At 34.8% G+C, this 17,382-nt stretch overlaps 1 protein-coding gene across 1 annotated transcript in view; it reads left to right on the top strand.

Annotated features, from left to right (window-relative positions):
• Window positions 1-6,953: 6,953 nt before the first annotated feature.
• LOC147806815 (uncharacterized) overlaps window positions 6,954-17,382 on the top strand; it is a 100,083-nt gene continuing 89,654 nt past the window's right edge. Inside the window, exons 1-2 of the mRNA XM_087168601.1 lie at window positions 6,954-7,351; window positions 7,555-8,782. Coding sequence (XP_087024727.1) covers window positions 6,954-7,351; window positions 7,555-8,782 — 1,626 coding nt within the window. The remainder of the gene's footprint in view (window positions 7,352-7,554; window positions 8,783-17,382) is intronic.

Raw genomic sequence — 17,382 nt, 5'->3', positions numbered from 1 at the left:
GAGACTGATTTCCACGCGCTCTACACGGAGGTATTGTATTTACTCCGATAGTATGAGCGTTTTGCGCCAGTTGGATAACATTCGCAGTGAAAATCATCCAATTTTAGATCTTATTATTCATTTGCTATGTAGTATCCACAGAAATGGGTTTCATGTAATGTTTTGTTGGGTGCCGAGTCACGTTGGCATACCAGGAAACGACCTGGCTGATTCTTGTGCAGGTTCTGCCACTGATCTCTTTCCATTATCTGTGCCTTTTACGGATGTTAAACTGTATGTTCGAAAATTTATAACATCTTTATGGCAGCAAAGGTGGGATCTCCAAACTCTAAATCAGCTACATAGTGTTAAAACCAATTTGGACCATTTGCCTGTTCTGCACCTGCGTAGTTCAGACGTTAAACTCACTCGACTGCGAATCGGTCTCACCCGGTTAACACATCTTCATTTGCTGTTCGGAGAACCTCCCCCTGAATGCAGTACTTGTAACGTTCCTCTCACAATTCATCATATTTTAATAACGTGTCCATGTTTTAATCAACATCGTTTAAAGTTATTTGATAGTTCCATTTTATGCATTCAAGATTTGTTGGATGACATTCACCATCCTAACATTTTTGCATTTTTACGTGTCGTTGGCATTTTTAACAGCATATAAAAGTTTTAACACATGTACTGTTTTATACACTCTTGTAAATATCTTACCACCTTTTTACATTTTACTCACTTCGTGCGTTTTATACTGTATTCATACTTTTTATCTGATTTTATTCATACCTTTTATCTGATTTTAATTAGATTATCTTGTCTTAATCACCTACTAGTACTATTTTATCAATTATAATTGTGTTACAATTAAATTTTGTATGCACTTAGGTTTTTAAATGATTTTACCGTATTGTTTGGCTCATCATGTCCTCATCTGGACCTCGCGCCACTAAACCCTACATTCAATTCAATTCCTCGAACCAATCCATGACGATTCGACCCTTATGACATGGTGCATTATCCTGTTGGTAAACACCATCCCCCGCAGGAAAAGCTGTCGCCATGAATGGGTGAACCTGGTCTGCAACTATGTTCAAGTAGCTTACAGGCGTCAGGAATTGTTCTATGAGGATTATGGGTCCTAATGTGTCCACTGAAAACATTGTTCCTGGCTGAGAAACCACGGCACAATGGGCCAGTGCAACGCAAATAAAATATTGATATTCTAGACAACATTGAAGATATAATGCATGACTTAACTAATTCCATTCTCGGAATATTGACCTTAATTTGGGAAACAAAATGATCAATTCACAAGAAAAAGGTTATATTGCTGGTTACATAGCCTTAAAAATATTGATTTAAAATTAGAAATAACATCTTCTGAGTACATCCAAGAACGGGGGAGCAATACGGAATGGATAAATTTTTCTAAGGTAGGATTAATTGTTCCGTCAGCAACATGGATGGAAATGTATCAGAAAAGAGAACTTCTTTATTTTATGAACGCCGTTGAACCCAGTTTTTGGGTTTACGACTACTAATGCTCAACCTTGTAATTTTGAACCAATCCAGAAGACAAGGAAACAGTACCCCCAGAGGTGTTATGGGAACATGGAGGACTTCATCAGAGAAATAAATTAGAGGGACGATATCCCACACAGTGAATAAAACAGCCTTATTTTGTGAGCTTTTATGAGAATTCGTCATCTAAATAGATACATCAAAAAGAACATCAGTACATTAAGAAACTGGTGAAGTTGAAATCACATAATTCGTAATCAGGAGCCGCGATAGAGCTGGGCCGTGATGGCTCAGGGGATAGAGCGTTCGCCTTCCAATGAGGTGAACCGGTTTCGAAACCCAGAGGTGGTTAGTCGATATGAATTCCGGCTTGCCCAGTGCTTAATTGAAATATCCTCAGGGGATCCCGGGTTTGAGTCCCCTTGCCGCCAAGCTAACCGTGAGAGATTTTCGTAGTCTTCCTTTCCATGTAACATAAATGCGGGTTAGTTCCATCGAAGGCAAAATTTCTCCCAATACAGGAGTTCTCTTGTGTTTTGAATGGGTTCAAAATTATAATTCCACGCAGTTGAACATTAGTAGTCGTGGATTTGCACACGGTAGAAATTATACAAATTAACGAAGAAGTTTTTTAGTAAATTTATTAACAATAACATACAATTAATTTAACGATTTTATATAGAATTTAATTACTTTATTTGGCTAACCAGGTTAATTCCTCGGTGCGAATATTATTTAATAAAAAAGTATATTCATGAAAATTGAAGATAATTAAATCATCAATAAATCTAAAAACACCGATTCACAATCCTTCATTCTACGTCTACTTAAAAGATCATGCAAATTAGCAGAATTAATTTCAAAAGAAAATTCGTCAATCAAAGTTTCTTTTAATTTTCGTCATGAATTTATTTCCGGTACAGTTCTGACAAATAAAGAGGCGTTACCACCAAGAGATCTTTTGGCAAAAATAAATTTTTGTAAATGTGACAAATTAAACAATTTTGAAGTATTTTCGAAATGTTCGATCCAATGAACAATATTTTCATGCGATCCTGCATTATACTGTCACTTTAAATGAATGACTCTTCACTATATCATTATGGAGGAGTTATTTCACTGAGAGAACATGACGAGGGAGATTGATAATTATTCTTTCATAATTGGTTGACAGGAAATTCATGCTTACCCACCAGTTAATGCTTACCCACCAGCACCTCATATTCTAGTCTTGAAATATATTCTAAAATCCAAAATGTTTTAATAAGTGATTATTTTTAAACATAATAAACAAAAAAATAAACGAATAATTTTTTAAACGTTCATTTATATTAATAAAATGATTTAATTTAATTTATTAGTTGAACTGGTATAAGTGGGCTCAGTTACTTTTCATTGTAAAAATTGTATGCATCCAGAATTAAAAAAAATAAATAAAATGAACAATAATAATAAAAAACATAAGAAAATGCGAAAGAAAGTCTTTCATCCTAACTGTTTCTAAGGAAAGCAAATGAAATAAAAACTATTTTCAACTGCAATAGAAGACTCCAGGGCTATTTTAACCCCTCAAAGAAAGTAAAGAGGTATCCCCTATCTACTAGAACATATATATACTCCGATTGGTAAATGAAGAGAGGACAGATGCGAGGCGTGGTTTAGGCTCTTTTCGCAAATTTTTTAAGAATTTTTTCATCTTTCTTTCATGATAACAGATTTTATAATTGAAGAAAATAATTACGAATTATTTCTTTTGGAAGCTTGAAATATATAGTTCGATTACGTGAACTCAAAAATATAGATTTACTGATAGAATTTTGATAAAAAACGGATTTCTAGAAGATAACTCTATTAATAATTTAAAATTTATAGTAAAACAAAAAGTGATTTCACAAAATCTTAGAATAAACTATTGTTAAGAATTGCCACGAGGCGGCGAACATATCATATGACACATTATTATTCAGTTGCCATTCAACTCTAGAACAGGGAACATCCCCCTGTCACTCAATGTGATCTTGTAAATTTTATGTTATTAAGTTTCAAAATAAATGTTTATGTTTATAACAGTCCGCTATTAATTGATCAATATATCACGAACACTAAACAAAAAGTGGTCATCGCCGAGCACGAAGACAAACCGAACGCTTGTGGAAATTGAGTACGAAATCGAAACGAACAATGGCTTTGGAGCAAATAACAGTATTTAACCGAAAACGGGGTTATATACGAGGACAATTGACAAGGATCGAAAATGCACTTCAGCAAAATACTGATTTACCTGAAGACAATACGGACATCACTCAAAAATTATCAACTTTGGATAAACTTAGAACAAAGTTCGAGGATCTACTTTGTCGGATGAGGATTTGCCAGATTTTGAAGAAAGCTTAGATGGGCTGCAAATTGACCTCGAAACATGCGAGGTAAGCTTTCAAAAACTTTTAAATCCAAATTCTAATTCAAATGAAAATAGTTCGTCCTCTGGTAACTGTAAACTAAAATTACCTCAATTAATCTTCCCGAATTTTCAGGTTTATATGTTGAATGGTTGTCATTCAAAACGCAATTTATGTCTTTAATTGACGATAACAAACAGTTGTCAGAACAACAAAAATTGTTTTACCTTCAGTCGGCACTTAAGGGTAACGCTAAACAATTAATTACGGTAAATGATACGTACAACAGTTTATTCGAAGCATTGAAAAAACGATTTGAAAATACACGGTTGCTAATTATGAGTCATATCGGTGAAATATTTAATTTTTCTAAAGTTAAATATGAATCTGCGTCTAGTTTAAGACAGATGCTCGATAAAATTGAAAGTAATTTGCGATCATTAAAACATCTAGAATTAGAAACGAACCCTCTTTGCGAAACAATATTAATTTATATAATTATTCAAAGAATTGATATTGAGTCACGTAAATTATACGAAATGGAATTGGGTTCGGAATTACCGAGTTGGGAAAAATTTACGGAATTCTTAACTAAAAGATGTCAAGCGCTAGAAAATGTAACAGAAATTCAGGCGAATTTAAACGGGAACCAACCCCGAAATTCAAAACTCTAATGGTGAAAAACGAAAACAAAAATAATTGTTCATTAGGATGCATGGAATCCCACCCTGTTTTCAGATGTAAAAAGTTTATCGATTCTAACGCAGATGATAGATTAAAATGTGTTGTAAGGAATAAATTATGCTTTAATTGTCTCGGATTTCACACAATGTCTAAATGTAAGAAAATTCATTTAAAATGTAAATCTTGTAACAAGAATCATAGTACAATGTTACACGGAGCGAACTTTTTCTTCGATAGACAAAATCAAAACAAAAATACGGGTGTGGCGCCAATGAGCAGTAAAGAAAGAAATAATTCAGTTTCGGAACAAGAAGTTACGCAATCACAAATGCCAGATGGAATTAATAACAAACCGCAAGACACACCATGTTTATATTCTTTTAATGTAAATAAAAATGTTCTTCTTTCTACAGTGAAAGTTAAAATATTGCAATCGAACGGAAAATATTTGCATTTAACAGGGCTATGCGATTCTGGAAGTATGAAATCTCTTATTACTGAAGAGGCAGCTAATTTATTGGGTTTAAAAAGATCGCGTTGTAGGTCAAATTTAATTGGATTAAAAAATACAGTATTTCCGATCACTGAGAATATTTATTCGCGTATAAGTAATGATGAGGAATCATATAATAAGGAACTCGAATTGTTAATTTTGCCAGAAATAGCCGGAAATGTTCCTTCGGAAGAAATAAATATTTCTAATTTGAATTTACCCGAAAACGTAAAGTACGCTAATCCTAATTTTTATTTAGCGCAAAAAATATCGATTCTTTTAGGAGGAGACGTATTTTATGAATTGTTAAAAGGAAATCAAATTCGATTAAGGGGTAATTCTATTATTTTAATTGAAACAGTTTTCGGGTGGATGGTTACAGGTTCGATCCCCTCTACACACCCACATGATTCCAAATGTTATTTCATACAGGACAATGTTGATGAAGGGTTAAATAAATTTTGGGAATTAGAGTCAATTGGGATAGTTCCAAATGATAATACAGATGAGGAAAGTACTGCTTTAGCTCTCTTTAAACATTCTGTATCAAGTTGGGCTACCATGGAAACATGATTTTAGGGAATTAAACGATAACTTAACTGTAGAAGGGGACGGCTAGATAATTTGATTAGAAAATTTGAGAGACGCTCAGAACTGTATGAAGATTATCGTGAAATTCTGAAAGACTATGAAAATCAAGGCATCATAGAGAAGGTCTCAAAAGACAAAGTACAAACAGATAAACCGCTATTTTATCTACCATTTTCCATGGTTTACAGAGAATCAGTCAGTTCTAGTAAACGAATAGTTTTTGATGCCAGCTCACATGAAGAAGGTGAACTTTCCTTAAATGACTGTTTATACGCAGGACTTAGCCTAAATCCCCTGATATTTAACATGCTTATATTTTTTCGTTTGAATGCTGTGGTGATCTTAGCAGATATCGAAAATGCGTTCCTTCAAATATCGTTGAATGAGACAGATCGAAATGCCGTGAGATTTCTTTTTCCAAGTTCGAACCCGGCCATAAGTGAGCAGTATGACATAAATATTTTTAGATTTTGCAGAGTTCTTTTTGGTGTCAACGCCAGTCCCTTCTTGCTTTCTGCCACAATTAAGGAACATATCAAAAAATATCAAGAGTTGCATCCCGCTACGACGAATATGCTCAATGAATGTCTATATGTCGACGACTTCATAGGAGCTCTCGACGACGTGAAATCTGCCTTTCAGATGTCGGACGAAGCCAAGAAAATTATGGCAGAAGCAAGCATGAATCTGTGTAAATGGAGTTCAAACAGCAAGGAACTGGTACAATTATGGAAGGATTGCGGGTTCGAAACCCATCCCATTCATTCGAAACCAATCCTGCTGCCAATTTACACAAAGTTCTAGGACTGCCATGGCATGTGCATGAAGACTACATCTCTGTAGATCTGAAAGACTTGCTTAAATTCGGTGGAAAAGAAAGCACTACTAAAGGAATTGTTTTAAGAGCTATCGGAAAACTGTTCGACATATTGGGTTTTCATAGTCCGTACACAATAAGACTCAGGTGTTTACTCCAAGACTTGTGGCTTAGAAAGTGTCCGTGGGATACGGAACTTCCACCAGACATTCGCCAACAATTTATTCAGTGGAGGTCTGAGTTGTCTGTCATTTTGAAATTACAAGTTCCTAGAATGATTCTAGACTCCAGTCTAGATGAAGCCAAGGTACTTCAAATTCATGTATTTTCGGATGCCAGCCAAAGAGCATACGGAACAGCAGTGTACCTAAGAGTGAAGTACGGTGACAAAATCACAATCGCATCAAAGAGTCGCGTTGCTCCATTAAGGAAACTGACTCTTCCAAAACTATAACTAATGGGTGCATTACTTGCAACCAGACTCGCAAAAGAAATAGAACAGATTGTAAAACGAAAAGGATCCCCCACAGTTCATTTTTGGACAGATTCCCAGATCGCTTTGTTCTGGATCAAAGGACCTCATCATAAATGGAAACAGTTTGTTTCCAATCGAGTGAAAGAGATTCAAGCCCTTAGCAATCCTGAATCTTGGTCACACGTTCCCGGTAAACTCAACATTGCTGACATTCTTACGAGAGTAGTTAGTGCAGAAGTTCTACTGAAAAATGAGGTCTGGTGGTCAGGTCCCGAGTTTTTAAGAAAAGACGAGATTTCAGTGTTTGAGTGCACTAATTCTATTGCTGAAAACTCTTACCCTTCAGAGTTAAAAAAAGGTTCCTCTGTTGAAGAGGATATGTGTTTTGCTTTAACTAATCAAAATGTTATGTTTTATAATTACCTACTTAAACTTACCAATAATTTTTCTAAACTTGTTCGTATAGTTTCATATATTTTTAGATTTATCTATAACTGTAAAAATCCAAAGAACAAGGCAGGTAGGTATTTAGATTCTGAAGAATTGAACAAATCCGAAACTTTTCTCTTAAAATTGCCCAAAGTGAATATTTAGAAGAATTGAATGCTTTAATGAAAGGTGAGAATGTGAAAGGTAAAAGTAAATTGTCTTCTCTTAATTGTTTTATTGATAAAAAGGGTCTTATACGTGTTGGAGGCCGAATTGTAAATTCAAGTGTTAATGATTATACTAAACATCCAATTGTCCTTCCAGCAAAACATCCCTTAACCTATATGATTGTACATTATTTTCATTTGAAATATTTACATGTCGGAGCACAAACTTTGTTGTACTTAATACGTCAAAAATATTGGCCTGTGAACGGCAGAAATTTGTGCAGGTTGGGAATACACAATTGTGTTGCGTGCACAAAAAACAAACCAGTTTTAGAGCAACAATTAATGGGTCAGTTACCTAAAGAACGAATCGAACCTTCTCCTCCATTTACCATAACAGGTATTGATTTTTGTGGACCATTTTATATAAAATTTAAAGGACAAAGGAAAGGTGTTTTAAATAAGATATATGTTGCAATTTATGTATGTTTCTGTACTAAATCAATACATTTAGATTTTGTAAGTGACTTAACATCAACAGGGCTTATAGCTAGCTTGAAAAGATTTTTTTCTAGAAGAGGTGAGGCCTCTAAAATTTTCACTGACAATGGACGAAATTTCGTGGGTGCAGACTCTGAACTGAAACGGCTTTTCAAAATTATTAATTCACCAGATGAACCTTTGGCTCAATATTTTGCTGAGGAAAAAATTGATTGGCATTATAACCCCCCAAGATCACCAAATTTTGGAGGATTATATGAAGCCGGCGTTAAATCTTTTAAATTCCACCTAAAACGGATAGCGGGAAACTCCAATTTTACTTTGGAAGAATTCATTACAGTTTTAGCAGAGATTGAAGGAGTATTAAACTCCAGGCCATTGACTCCATTGTCAGCTAATTTCGAAAACTTTGATACCCTAACACCTGGGCATTTTCTTATCAGGAGACCCATCACTTCTATTACAGAACCCCAACTTGCAGATATCAATGAAAATAGACTCAGTAAATGGGAAAAGATTTCTAAAATTTCTCAAACAATTTGGAGACTTTGGAAGAGAGATTATTTAAGTAATCTCCAAGAACGCCACAAATGGCAGTTCAGTAAAGATAATGTTAAAATTGGAACTTTAGTGTTGGTGAAAGAAGAGAATTTGCCAGCAACTAAATGGTTAACAGGAAGAATTGAGGAAATATTTAAGGAAAGTGATGGGAAGGTAAGAGTTGTAAATATACGTTTGCCACAAGGCAATATACTTAAAAGATCAGTACGCAACATTTGTATTTTACCTATATATTAATTCTTGTGTTAAAATTTTCATTATAATTGTAAAGTTGAAATTACGTGTATGTATATTTGATGTTTTGTATGAATATTGTCAATTTTCCATTTTATTTTATTATGTAATAAGCATTGTAATTAATAATGATTGGATTTAAACATCCAATCGGCGGGGAGTGTTAAGAATTGCCACGAGGCGGCGCACATATCATATGACACATTATTATTCAGTTGCCATTCAACTCTAGAACAGGGAACATCCCCCTGTCACTCAATGTGATCTTGTAAATTTTATGTTATTAAGTTTCAAAATAAATGTTTATGTTTATAACAGTCCGCTATTAATTGATCAATATATCACGAACACTAAACAACTATGAAGTTTCAAATGCTGAAAGAATTTTTTCAAAATATCAAAATGCAAAAAAGTTATTAGTAAATGAAGCTCCCATAGAAAAAGCATTAGCTGCTGGCATTGAGAGGGCAGGTATTGCGTCCTCGTTGAAATGCAACTTTTTGAAACTATTTTTGGCATGAGGCGACTATGGCAACTTTTTTTGCCTGAAAAGGCTATAAAAGCAACTATTATCAGCAAAAGGAGACCATTGGGAGACTTTTCTGCACTCCTAGCGATGTTTTTTTTTTAAGCATAAATTGGATCGAAAATCTACACCCCACAAGATAGTTTCTGAATACACTGAACTTTTTTTTTTCTTAAAAAATAAAAAATTTAGCAAATTTGAGTTTTCACTTTTGAAATCGTTCAATCTGCACAGACTCCATTGTAAGTCTATTTCTTTTCTCGATTGCCTTTTCAATGATTATTTCTACGAAATTTCACATGATTAAAAAAAAAAAAAATATGCGATATTCCGATTCGTGAATTTCGAATTTGAGTAATCACTTTTCATATATATATATACATATATATAAACATTTACGTTTATATAAAAATGATCATATTTGCCACCAACTTGACTGAATGGAGCATGGTATATGACAATAAAGTCATTAACAAAATTTAAGTCATATTTTTGATGAATTTTGGTTCTTACTTAGGCAACTATTTTCCCATTTTTTGGCTACTATTTTAGGTTACTAAAAGCAACTATTTTGTTCATTTTTTTCTGTGGCAACCCTGTATCTTTAATGGTATAATTATTTCAAATTCGTGACAATTTATTTATTTATTTTTTTGGATCTTTAGTTTCAAATAAATGAAGAGGAAGTGCAAACAAACAAACTTTCATTTTTTTTCTTAATAACAATGAATATTTTTGAAACTTTCTTTTAAAAATGAGCTGATTTAATTTTTTGTTGTTTTTCTGTTGTACAGTTGAGAACATACAAAGAATATGCACACTAAACTCTCATGAGACATTTTTGATAAAAAGAACCAGAATTTTTTTTTTTTAAGTGTTAATTTTAAAATTTTGCTGTAACTGAAATTTTTTGTTTATTATAAAAATGTCCATTTCAAAAGTTATATTCTGCTTTTTAGCTACTACGTTCTTTTAAACATATTGAGTATTTCTAAAATTAGTTTTAGATTGTTTTTTCGTATTTACTTGTTAAAATAATTATTAAACAAAGACGATTTACAAAATTCTTTTAAAAAATTAAATTAAAACAAAAAAGAAATAATGTGCAGATCTCAAATTTTATTCATGTTTCCAATTTCTAGCAATATATAATTTCAAAACCTTCATGTTTCCAATGCTTTCAAATAGGTTTTGAAATTATTGCTTTGAAAGTTAAAAATTTTCGAGAAATGATCATGGAGGAGAAGATTTAAAAGTTACAGAATCATTTGATATTCCAAAATATATTTATAAAAAATAAAGAATCTTAATCAGTTTTTAAATTGAGGTAATTTTATTAAAATACGTACGTGTATAAAAAATATATATTTTTGTTGCCCATACTCCCTACGACAATAATAGATGAAAAAAAAGCAGAGCATTGTAAAATATATTTTTTTTGTGCTCTTTTTCTCTCTTAAAAATAAAAGTATATCATTATCATGTTTCATAAAGCAGAGTTGTATAAAAGTTTTTCAAAACTTTTTTTGAATTTTTTCTGTTTTAAAATTTTAGGAGAAAAGTCATTTTTAAAGTCGCTTTATTAATAGTGAGTTTCTATTAGTTTCAAAAATAATATAGAAAGTATAAATAATAATTTTTAAATTGGGTTGCATTAGTAATTAATGCTCTGTTATAATATTCCGTTATGTCTGGATTAAAAACTTGTGTTAACCCTTTCCTTTGATTACAAAATTTCCATTGAAAATATCGCCCCACACTAATCTCAAAAATCACAATTAAAGATATGAAAACTTTGCTTTTTATACATCGTGTAAGAAATGACTTGAATGTTCGACACTTTTCTGATAATAGCTGTCAAACTTTACACTGCTGACAAATAAATTATTTTTGTGCAAAAATATGGTATTCATACATTTTCATGGTATTTCTAATAGTATTAAAAAAAAAGATTTTGAAGTTAGAAAAATATCTCAATGTTTGTCGTCATCGTTTCATTATAGCTAGTCTAGTTTTTAACTTCCACTGTTTTTAACTTTTACTGTTAATATTAAAAAGTGTCCTTATAGTGTGATAATTGGGATCACTAATATAATATATTTCTTATATGTAGTTACAATAGTAATTTTTTTAAAAAACATTATCCCTAGGAAACAAAAATCTTACATGCTGGCTAATAACTAAAAATATTATCTTTGGACACATAATAATGGAAATATTACACTTCCTCATAAATATTTTAAATTGCGGCGTTATGATTAAAACAAAACATATAAATATTTTGAATAATGACATTAAAAAATATATTATGAAATTGGAAGAGTTTAAGCATAATAACTTTTATTTTTGAAGTTGAAGTTCTTATTTCTCTGATCTTGTGCATTTCTAAACGGTATCGATTTCAATGACGAAATTAAAAGTTCTTAAACGGAAAACATAAAGCATAGTGATTATTTTATTCACAGCTGGATAAATTCTTCTAGTACATTTTATAATTCGTTGGTTGTCACCCTTTTATTTTCTGAAGTTAAAATATGAAAAATTATGTTTTCTCATTTTGTGTTTTATAATAATTCTTGCCGGTGATATATTTCAACGGTTTAATTTTTTCAATCAGAAGGAAAATCACTTCGAAATAAAATAAAATAATATAGAAAACAATGAGTGCTTTGAAATAAATTTCAAAAAAGAATGGTAGTTACACTCGAATCAATTTATTTTCAAAGTGATAAGTTGATGTTGAAGCCGCAATTATGTCACTGACTGAAATCGGCAAAAGTCTCTTCAAAGGAGTTCTTCTATTCACTCTTTGGCCTCCAATTTTTTGAAGTTTTGTCCAGATGGTTGTCAAATCTCTCCTCATTGGAAGGTTCTACACCCCCATCGCGGCTCCTACATTTATAGTGTCAAAAATACAATCATTTAAGTACAGTATCAGAGAAGTAAACCACAGACAGCAATTTTGACCTGAACCTCCCATTCATTGCTCCCAGAGGTATAATTTGAAATTGGAACTCAGAGGACTTTGTGATCCGACATATTTAACGTGTACCAGTCACAGTTTATTGCACGAGAATTCTTTGGAGCCCAGTCCTCCATTTTTCTGAAGTTTTGTCCAGATGGTTGACAAATCTCTCCTCATTGGAAAGCTGTACACCCCCATCGCGGCTCCTACATTTATAGTGTCAAAAATATAATCATTTAAGTACAGTATCAGAGAAGTAAACCACAGACAGCAATTTTGAACTGAACCTCCCATTCAGTGTTCCCAGAGGTATAATTTGTAATGGGAACTCAGAGGACTTTGTGACCCGACATATTTAACTTGTACCAGTCACAGTTTATTGCACGAGAATTCTTTGGAGCCCTGTCCTCCATTTTTCTGAAGTTTTGTCCAGATGGTTGACAAATCTCTCCTCATTGGAAGGTTTTACACCCCCATCACGGCTCCTACATTTATAGTGTCAAAAATATAATCATTTAAGTACAGTATCAGAGAAGTAAACCACAGACAGCAATTTTGACCTGAACCTCCCATTCAGTAATCCCAGAGGTATAATTTGTAATGGGAACTCAGTGGACTTTGTGACCCGACATATTTAACCTGCACCAGTCACAGTTTATTGCACGAGAATTCCTTGGAGCTCTGTCCTCCATTTTTCTGAAGTTTTGTCCAGATGATTGGCAAATCTCTCCTCATTGGAAGGCTCTACACCCCATCACGGCTCCTACATTTATAGTCTCAAAAAATATAATCATTTAAGTGCAGTATCAGAGAAGTAAACCACAGACAGCAATTTTGACCTGAACCTCCCATTCAGTGTTCCCAGAGGTATAATTTGAAATGGGATCTCAGAGGACTTTGTGATCCGACATATTTAACGAGTACCTGTCACAGTTTATTGCACGAGAATTCTTTGGAGCCGGGTCCTCCTTTTTTCTGAAGTTTTGTCCATATGGTTGACAAATCTCTCCTCATTGGAAGGCTCTACACCCCCATCGCGGCTCCTACATTTATAGTGTCAAAAATATAATCATTTAAGTACAGTATCAGAGAAGTAAACCACAGACAGCAATTTTGAACTGAACCTCCCATTCAGTGTTCCCAGAGGTATAATTTGTAATGGGAACTCAGTGGACTTTGTGACCCGACATATTTAACGTGCACCAGTCACAGTTTATTGCACGAGAATTCCTTGGAGCTCCGTCCTCCATTTTTCTGAAGTTTTGTCCAGATGGTTGACAAATCTCTCCTCATTGGAAGGTTTTACACCCCCATCACGGCTCCTACATTTATAGTGTCAAAAATATAATCATTTAAGTACAGTATCAGAGAAGTAAACCACAGACAGCAATTTTGACCTGAACCTCCCATTCAGTAATCCCAGAGGTATAATTTGTAATGGGAACTCAGTGGACTTTGTGACCCGACATATTTAACCTGCACCAGTCACAGTTTATTGCACGAGAATTCTTTGGAGCTCTGTCCTCCATTTTTCTGAAGTTTTGTCCAGATGGTTGGCAAATCTCTCCTCATTGGAAGGCTCTACATCCCCATCACGGCTCCTACATTTATAGTCTCAAAAAATATAATCATTTAAGTACAGTATCAGAGAAGTAAACCACAGACAGCAATTTTGACCTGAACCTCCCATTCAGTGTTCCCAGAGGTATAATTTGAAATGGGAACTCAGAGGACTTTGTGACCCGACATATTTAACGAGTACCTGTCACAGTTTATTGCACGAGAATTCTTTGGAGCCCTGTCCTCCATTTTTCTGAAGTTTTGTCCAGATGGTTGACAAATCTCTCCTCATTGGAAGGCTCTACACCCCCATCGCGGCTCCTACATTTATAGTGTCAAAAATATAATCATTTAAGTACAGTATCAGAGAAGTAAACCACAGACAGCAATTTTGAACTGAACCTCCCATTCAGTGTTCCCAGAGGTATAATTTGTAATGGGAACTCAGTGGACTTTGTGACCCGACATATTTAACGTGCACCAGTCACAGTTTATTGCACGAGAATTCCTTGGAGCTCCGTCCTCCATTTTTCTGAAGTTTTGTCCAGATGGTTGACAAATCTCTCCTCATTGGAAGGTTTTACACCCCCATCACGGCTCCTACATTTATAGTGTCAAAAATATAATCATTTAAGTACAGTATCAGAGAAGTAAACCACAGACAGCAATTTTGACCTGAACCTCCCATTCAGTAATCCCAGAGGTATAATTTGTAATGGGAACTCAGTGGACTTTGTGACCCGACATATTTAACCTGCACCAGTCACAGTTTATTGCACGAGAATTCTTTGGAGCTCTGTCCTCCATTTTTCTGAAGTTTTGTCCAGATGGTTGGCAAATCTCTCCTCATTGGAAGGCTCTACATCCCCATCACGGCTCCTACATTTATAGTCTCAAAAAATATAATCATTTAAGTACAGTATCAGAGAAGTAAACCACAGACAGCAATTTTGACCTGAACCTCCCATTCAGTGTTCCCAGAGGTATAATTTGAAATGGGAACTCAGAGGACTTTGTGACCCGACATATTTAACGAGTACCTGTCACAGTTTATTGCACGAGAATTCTTTGGAGCCCTGTCCTCCATTTTTCTGAAGTTTTGTCCAGATGGTTGACAAATCTCTCCTCATTGGAAGGCTCTACACCCCCATCGCGGCTCCTACATTTATAGTGTCAAAAATATAATCATTTAAGTACAGTATCAGAGAAGTAAACCACAGACAGCAATTTTGAACTGAACCTCCCATTCAGTGTTCCCAGAGGTATAATTTGTAATGGGAACTCAGTGGACTTTGTGACCCGACATATTTAACGTGCACCAGTCACAGTTTATTGCACGAGAATTCCTTGGAGCTCCGTCCTCCATTTTTCTGAAGTTTTGTCCAGATGGTTGACAAATCTCTCCTCATTGGAAGGTTTTACACCCCCATCACGGCTCCTACATTTATAGTGTCAAAAATATAATCATTTAAGTACAGTATCAGAGAAGTAAACCACAGACAGCAATTTTGACCTGAACCTCCCATTCAGTAATCCCAGAGGTATAATTTGTAATGGGAACTCAGTGGACTTTGTGACCCGACATATTTAACCTGCACCAGTCACAGTTTATTGCACGAGAATTCTTTGGAGCTCTGTCCTCCATTTTTCTGAAGTTTTGTCCAGATGGTTGGCAAATCTCTCCTCATTGGAAGGCTCTACATCCCCATCACGGCTCCTACATTTATAGTCTCAAAAAATATAATCATTTAAGTACAGTATCAGAGAAGTAAACCACAGACAGCAATTTTGACCTGAACCTCCCATTCAGTGTTCCCAGAGGTATAATTTGAAATGGGAACTCAGAGGACTTTGTGACCCGACATATTTAACGAGTACCTGTCACAGTTTATTGCACGAGAATTCTTTGGAGCCCTGTCCTCCATTTTTCTGAAGTTTTGTCCAGATGGTTGACAAATCTCTCCTCATTGGAAGGCTCTACACCCCCATCGCGGCTCCTACATTTATAGTGTCAAAAATATAATCATTTAAGTACAGTATCAGAGAAGTAAACCACAGACAGCAATTTTGAACTGAACCTCCCATTCAGTGTTCCCAGAGGTATAATTTGTAATGGGAACTCAGTGGACTTTGTGACCCGACATATTTAACGTGCACCAGTCACAGTTTATTGCACGAGAATTCCTTGGAGCTCCGTCCTCCATTTTTCTGAAGTTTTGTCCAGATGGTTGACAAATCTCTCCTCATTGGAAGGTTTTACACCCCCATCACGGCTCCTACATTTATAGTGTCAAAAATATAATCATTTAAGTACAGTATCAGAGAAGTAAACCACAGACAGCAATTTTGACCTGAACCTCCCATTCAGTAATCCCAGAGGTATAATTTGTAATGGGAACTCAGTGGACTTTGTGACCCGACATATTTAACCTGCACCAGTCACAGTTTATTGCACGAGAATTCTTTGGAGCTCTGTCCTCCATTTTTCTGAAGTTTTGTCCAGATGGTTGGCAAATCTCTCCTCATTGGAAGGCTCTACATCCCCATCACGGCTCCTACATTTATAGTCTCAAAAAATATAATCATTTAAGTACAGTATCAGAGAAGTAAACCACAGACAGCAATTTTGACCTGAACCTCCCATTCAGTGTTCCCAGAGGTATAATTTGAAATGGGAACTCAGAGGACTTTGTGACCCGACATATTTAACGAGTACCTGTCACAGTTTATTGCACGAGAATTCTTTGGAGCCCTGTCCTCCATTTTTCTGAAGTTTTGTCCAGATGGTTGACAAATCTCTCCTCATTGGAAGGCTCTACACCCCCATCGCGGCTCCTACATTTATAGTGTCAAAAATATAATCATTTAAGTACAGTATCAGAGAAGTAAACCACAGACAGCAATTTTGACCTGAACCTCCCATTCAGTGTTCCCAGAGGTATAATTTGTAATGGGAACTCAGTGGACTTTGTGACCCGACATATTTAACGTGCACCAGTCACAGTTTATTGCACGAGAATTCCTTGGAGCTCCGTCCTCCATTTTTCTGAAGTTTTGTCCAGATGATTGGCAAATCTCTCCTCATTGGAAGGCTCTGCACCCCCATCACGGCTCCTACATTTATAGTCTCCAAAAATATAATCATTTAAGTACAGTATCAGAGAAGTAAACCACAGACAGCAATTTTGACCTGAACCTCCCATTCAGTGTTCCCAGAGGTATAATTTGAAATGGGAACTCAGAGGACTTTGTGACCCGACATATTTAACGTGTACCAGTCACAGTTTATTGCACGAGAATTCTTTGGAGCCCTGTCCTCCATTTTTCTGAAGTTTTGTCCAGATGGTTGACAAATCTCTCCTCATTGGAAGGCTCTACATCCCCATCACGGCTCCTACATTTATAGTCTCCAAAAATATAATCATTTAAGTACAGTATCAGAGAAGTAAACCACAGACAGCAATTTTG

The sequence above is a fragment of the Parasteatoda tepidariorum genome, chromosome 7 (genome assembly GCF_982258835.1).
Source record: "Parasteatoda tepidariorum strain Cologne lab strain chromosome 7, Ptep-v5.0, whole genome shotgun sequence".
NCBI classification, from domain to species: Eukaryota; Metazoa; Arthropoda; class Arachnida; order Araneae; family Theridiidae; genus Parasteatoda; species Parasteatoda tepidariorum.
This window is presented reverse-complemented; position numbering and strand designations above follow the sequence as displayed.